This window comes from Danio rerio, chromosome 17, assembly GCF_049306965.1.
Source record: "Danio rerio strain Tuebingen ecotype United States chromosome 17, GRCz12tu, whole genome shotgun sequence".
NCBI lineage: Eukaryota > Metazoa > Chordata > Actinopteri > Cypriniformes > Danionidae > Danio > Danio rerio.
This window is the reverse complement of record NC_133192.1, coordinates 7,597,501-7,604,166: the sequence shown is the minus strand read 5'-3', so window position 1 is coordinate 7,604,166 and position 6,666 is coordinate 7,597,501. Positions and strand designations below refer to the sequence as shown.

Here is a 6,666-nt window from a genome sequence, read left to right as displayed (position 1 = left end):
TATAATTCAGTCTGGGGGGATTTTGAGTCTTAATTTGGTCGCAGGTTCAATCCTCGGCTCAGTTGGCGTTTCTGTGTGGAGTTTGCGTGTTCTCCCTTGGGTTTCCTGCGGGTGCTCGGGTTCCCCACCAGTCCAAAGAATTGGGTAGGCTAAATTGTCCGTAGTGTATAAGTGTGTGTTTGAATGTGTGTGTGTGTGTGAATGTTTACCAGTGTTGGGTTGCGGCAGGAAGGGCATCTGCTGCGTAAAAATGTGCTGCTGTGGCGACCACATAATGAATGAATGAATTTGGCCACAACTTTCTCTGTGTTGGTGTTTCAGCAAATGTAGTGATTTTTGGTGATAAGCCTTATTTTGACACTTTATTGATATTATTTTGATATTTTGGGGGGAAATGCTTTGATTTTCAAAAACTTGATACACTCTGGGCAAACAGTTACCCTTTCATTATGTTGGAGGCTGTTTCTGTCCAACTGACTTCCATTAATTTGACATTTTTCAATAGCAAAGCCTTGACATCATATAATCCTGCATTCTTGATTGTTGCTGGGTTTCCCTGTTGGGGCTAATGTAGATATATATTAATAGAGTATGTGTTACTTTGTTGGATTCTTTATTATTATTATTATTATTTATTTTTTGTATGATATTTAAAGGTATTTTAAACAACAACAACAAACAACTCTTCACACTAATTATAGTAAAAAATATATATTTTTAATGTAAATAATTTTTATAACATATTTTTTTCAACAACAAAAACTGCAATAGTTGCTAGCTTGTGAGCCCAAACTATGTCTGATAGACATAAATATTTGCCCTTTTTGGTGCTAAGGCTGAATTCGTCAATCAGTCAGTTGTTGTATTCAGTTTTATTTATTCATACGGATTGTATGAATAAATTTAACGGATTGAAACAATTTACAACATGAAATTATACAATAACACCATACCAATATGTTCAGAAAAACATCTCTGTTACTGCACAAAACTTTGTTAGGAATTAGCTCTTTATGTATTTTATCATATTTTAAAATAACTTTTAAATATATAAAACAATATCAATCAAACAACACCATTTGATTAAGTTATTAAATAAACTCTAAAATATTCAGAATATTATTCACTATAATCTACAAGCCTTGTTTTTTTTTATTGTGCCTTTATTGTTTTTATTTATGGTGCTAAAATCCTATTTTATTCATTAATACACTGTACAGACTTAAGTTAAACTCTGACATCATTTGACATAAAGGTATCAAGTTTACACAATCACAATATAATGCTTATTTTCACAATATTATCCTCTAATTAACTTGTACACAAGGAGGAGAAGTAGAATATTTATTCATTAATAATCATAATTAACATCAGCATTTTCTTGCACATTAAACATTTACCTGCTTTAGAAAACTACTTTCTCAAACATTAGCGTGCTGGAATGAGGAAACAGGAAACAATAAACTTTCTAAATATATATATATATATACTGTATAAAACCCCATGACTTGAGATGAACTAAGTTTATCAAGAAATGCAGGTTTTCCTTTCCCTAGTAACCAAGATAAATGATATAAAGCACCAATCATATTTGAGATTAATGATATTGCCTTGTAATATAGCCTAACTATCCTTCTGTATAATTCTGTTGGGAGAAGATTGACCCAAAACCAACCCAGACATACAGTAGAGGAAAATCGACCGCAGGTATGTGTTATCATATTACATTAATTTGTCATCGTAATAATAAGGTTTGTATCCTAAATAGTTTTACCCTATGATGCATTTTGTTATGCTAGTTATGAAGTGTAAAATCTTGCACATTTTTTAAAATTATATTATTTACCTGTTTAAAAAATAATTAGTTTACACTAAATACATGTAATGTTTCTGAACATCCCAACAAATATGCTTGAAGGTGGTCTTTACATGCTTTGTTAACAAATGTAAATCAATTCCAGTAAAAATACTGTATTTACATTTACAGCACCATATATCTATTTACAGTGTTGGGGAAAGTTACTTTTAAAAGTAATGCATTACAATATTGAGTTACTCCCTAAAGAAGTAACTAGTTGCGTTACTTAGATACTTTTTATGGTAAGTAATGCATTACGTGACTTTTGAGTTATTTTTTCTGCCCTGGCTGTGGCTTGATCTCTTTCAGAGCAGAGTTTTTTAAATAGAGGAGCTCTGCAACTAATAACCAGGGTTCCCGCGGGGTCTTAAAAAGTCTAAGATTTAAAAATTGAAATTTAAGGCCTTAAAAAGTCTTAAATTCGCTGTTCTAGGTCTTATTTTTGTGATATGTGTATCTAATGCTCATTTATTTTTGTTGTTGTTGTTGCTAGGTTTTTGGGGTGTTGTAGTTCTTTATTTCACTACTCCAATTGTAATTTGTGGTATTACAACTACAAAAAGGTCAACTTGCAGTAGCCAGTCAGCTTTCTGTTGTTAAACTCAGTCAAAGAGCTTAGAATGACCATTCGATATATGTCTTAAATTTAATACTTAATGGTCTTAAAAAGTCTTAAATTTGTCATTGTAATATCTGCAGAAACCCTGATAATGCACTGTATAACCATTATTTACCTTTAAAAAAACATTATTGTTATCATCCAATAACCTCCTGACCCCAGAGCTCTACATGCCATATATACAGATTAATGAAAGTTTAAAGAATTTCATTTGCTACTTTTGTACTTTTTGTATTATTAAAAAATAAAATCACTGTCCATTCAGATAATCTTACTTTCTTTTTCTTTCATGTGTTTAAAATAATGAGAATATTTCTATTACAGAAATGTAAGGCTCTGCCATCTTCGTTTCTGTCTGTTCCAGCATGTTCTCGTGCAGGATTCAACGTAACTACATTTATTTTAATTCAGCAATCAATTTTTTTAAAGCGAATTGATTAAACTAAAAAGTAACTCGCACTACATTTTATAAAAACATAACTCAAATACTATTACTTAATTTTTAAAGGTAATGCGTAACTTTAGTAACTTGTTACCAGAAAAGTATTACTATTACGTAACTCGTGTTACTTGTAAAGCGTTACCCCAAATACTGTCTATTTACAGTGTTAAATCGCTGTAAAAGATACAGTGATTTGTCAGTGCCAATATGGTGCTTACGTCGACCTGAGTTTGATTCCTGGCTGGAGGTCCTTTGCTGACCTATCCCCTCTCCCTGTCAAAAAAAAGACAGTGATTTTTTACAATGTGTTTTATGTTTATATATGTAAATATGTTTAGGCACATTTTTTATTCTATGATTATAACCATTCATAAATCATTAATTTGGTTTCACAACACATAATTTATTCAGATTATTTATCAAATTAATCAAAATGTAAAAGAAAAATGCAAAAGAAATTGTGAATTTTCTTCCAATCATAAACAAAATGTTATATTTTAAATTATTAAATAGAGGATCTTCACGTCTTCACATTTTTTTTAAACAGTTCATATCACAGTAAAATAATGTGTCATTTAAAAAAATCATTAACAGTGTGTCTGTAAAAACATCACAAAAGTCTAAAATATGATTACATGATAAATATGTTTATATACATGTTTAGGCACAATTTTTGTTCCATGAATATAAGTATTCATATGTCATTGATTTGGTTTCACAACACATAATTTATTGAAATTATTCATCAAATTATTCGAAATGTAAAAGAAAAATGCAAAAAAAAAAAAATAATTGCGAATTTGCTTCCAATCATAAACAAAATACTATATTTTAAATGAAAACTCAAATGATAGAGGATCTTCACATTTTTTAAATAGTTCATATTAAAATGTTTAATGTTAAATAATGTGTAATTTAAAAAAAATCATTAACAGTGTGAATGCAAAAATATATCATAAATCTAAAAGAAGAGATTATATGATAAATATCTTTAGATAAAAACTATATTCCATGATTTTAAGTACTTATATAACATTGGCTTGCTTTCACAACAAATTCTTTTAAATGGAAAAAAAGCAAAAATATTGTAAGGATTGCTTCACGTTTGTCTGATGCTAGTCTTTTAACTGCTTAGTCAACGCGGTTAAAATCTATAGCACTGGCACCTAAATTGTGGCACTCTTTACCCTCTTCAGAATCCCTGATTATTTTAAATCATCTCTTAAAACTTACTTTTTTAGGGTAGCTGTTAATTAATTTTTAGATCTATTACTATTATTTCATGTGTTATAAATTTTTTTAGCATTTATCCTTTTGTCTTTTACTGCTGCACATGAGATATTACCTTTAAAAAGCCTAAAAATAAAGTTTAATATTATTATACTTCATTCCAATTGTAAACAAAAGGCTATATTTTAAATGAAAACTCAATTGATTAAATAGAGCATCTTCACATTGTCACATTTTTCATTAAACTAATCATACACTCATAGATTTTGCTGCTTGTTCAAACTAACTTTCAAAAATGAGTTGAAACAACATTATTCTTTAGTTTTTTGGTACAACGTAATTGTTTTACGTTCAATCCACTTCAATTAACAAAAACAAACTCAATCAAGTTGTGTTGGGACAACGTAAAAGATTTGTGTGATACCCTGCATTTTTACAGTGTTGTCTTTTGTGAAATTGTTGTCCTTGTGTTCAGGTAAATAGAACTAAAAGAAGAAGTGAAAGAAAGGATCATACAATAGATATATTTGTTAAAAAGTCAGGCAGAGGTGCACTTTTAATGTCAAGCTTTGATAAATGTTTTTAATTTGGGGAAGAGGTGCAGGGCATTCTGGGTAGTGACTTCTATGACTTTCTCCAAGGAGACCCCTTTTATTTTGGCGATATATTCGGCACTGATGCTGATATTCCTCGGTACATTTCTCACCTAGAGTAAAAACACAAATTTAAATCAGTTTCAGAAGCATATTAAAGCATGTTTCGTGACAGAAATAAAATCCCCTGTACCTGTTTTTCAGGTCCGAGCGCAGGAGAGTCCGTTTCTAAACACATGCTCTCCAGAGGAACCTGTTTCACCAGTTTCTGCTTCTTATCATAAGGTAATTGAAAAAAAAGCATGTGATGTGTGACTAATAAATGCACAGTGGTGTTTTATAGACAGAAACACACTTTCAGTGAAAATTTGGACACAGTTTAGTCAAAAATATTTGCCCTCCTATGATTTTTTTTATTTTCAAATATTTCCCAACTAATGTTTAACAGAGCAAGGAATTTCTCACAGTACTCACATTTTTAATGTTAATATTATTAGCCCCCTTAAGCAGTATTTTTTTTTCGATTGTCTACAGAACAAACCATTTTTATACCTCTGTGAAAAGTTGGCACCCCATAAAAATAAATAATCCCCAAAACTATGCCAGTCATTTGTGCTATGTTTGTGCTGCAAAATCGAACGTTTGCGCTGTTTTGGGGTCTGCAATAGAGGTCTGCATTCCCGTGGGAATTGGTAACTGGTGTATTTTTGGTCAGGAGCGGGCAGTCTAACAATATCGCTCCCGACTCCCGAGCAAGCGAGCGAGCACGCGTATGTATGCGTGTTTGTAAATGAGACAGTGTGATGCTGCGATTAGCTTGTTTGTTGCTGTCTTTGTGTGTATGCGCAAATGAGAGAGAGAACTTTGTGTGTGTGTGTGTTTAAACAGACAGCTTGTTATAGGCTGTCTGGACTCTGTATAGCTGGGTGGTTTTCGGTTTTGTTCCCCCCCCCCCATTAGCGGGAACGGGCGTGGCGGGTAGAAAACGGAGCGGGTCGGGCAGCGGGACAACGAATGCTGAACATAAGCGGGAGCGGTCGGGTTGGGCTAAAACCTGGCGGGTGGGGCCGGGATTCAAAATTTAGTCACGCGCAGATCTCTAGTCTAAGATATTAAGCACTTTCCACCCCATGTTGCTCAAATCATTCCAAATCAGCAGTTCGTTTGTGCCATTAAAACAAACACTGTATCTGTGTCCCTCATTTATTTCGGGAGCCGTGACGTCACTCTTCATCCCAGGTTTTCTAAAATCGCACAAAACTATTGTCATTCGTTTGTGCTCGAGTTGTGCCGTTAAAATAAACACTGTATCTATTTCCATTGCCTAATTAACCTAGTTAAGCCTTTAAATGTCAATTTAGGCTGAATACTAGTATCTTGAAAAACATCTAGTCAAATATTATTTACTGTCATTATGACAAAGATAAAATAAATCAGTTATTAGAGATGATTTATTAAAACTATTACGTTTAGAAATGTGTTGAACAAAATTTTCTCTTTGTTAAACAGAAATTGTGGAAAACATATACAGGAGAGCTAATAATTCAGGAGGGCTAATAAATGACTTCAACCGTACATGAATATTATTTTTTCTCATAATTACTAAAATGCTTGTAAACATTGTTTGAGAACATTTCTGAAGTAATTGGAAATGACTTTGGAACTGGGTGCATACAGTAAACAGAGCTTGCAAATATTGAGCCAAAATATTATTAGTTCTGTTTACCTGATCACTTCTTACAATAGAGGGAGGTATTGAGAAAAAATAACCCGCTTTAACACCCTCCAATGCAACTGAAGGCTTTCCGTCGAATGCATGAAGAAGTGCATTTTCTACACCTGAAAACAGACCAGATTGAAATGTCATAATCATGAAAAACAACCAATTTATAAAGTCAAGACAAAATGATTAGCCTTTCTATAC

General features: G+C 32.2%; 1 protein-coding gene across 4 annotated transcripts in view; it reads right to left on the bottom strand.

The window, feature by feature from the left end:
- Positions 1-1,330: 1,330 nt before the first annotated feature.
- LOC571912 (TatD DNase domain containing 3-like) overlaps positions 1,331-6,666 on the bottom strand; it is a 13,184-nt gene continuing 7,848 nt past the window's right edge. Inside the window, exons 8-10 of one of the 4 annotated variants that reach the window (XM_073927458.1) lie at positions 6,469-6,581; positions 4,936-5,016; positions 1,331-3,192 (exon numbers count right to left, since the gene is read on the bottom strand). In XM_073927458.1, the coding sequence (XP_073783559.1) occupies positions 3,058-3,192; positions 4,936-5,016; positions 6,469-6,581 (329 nt within the window). In that variant the 3' untranslated portion in view covers positions 1,331-3,057. Of the gene's footprint in view, positions 3,193-4,434; positions 4,856-4,935; positions 5,017-6,468; positions 6,582-6,666 lie in introns of those variants that run through there. The other 3 variants (XM_073927459.1, NM_001200022.1, XM_005158571.5) reach the window with 3 other exon arrangements.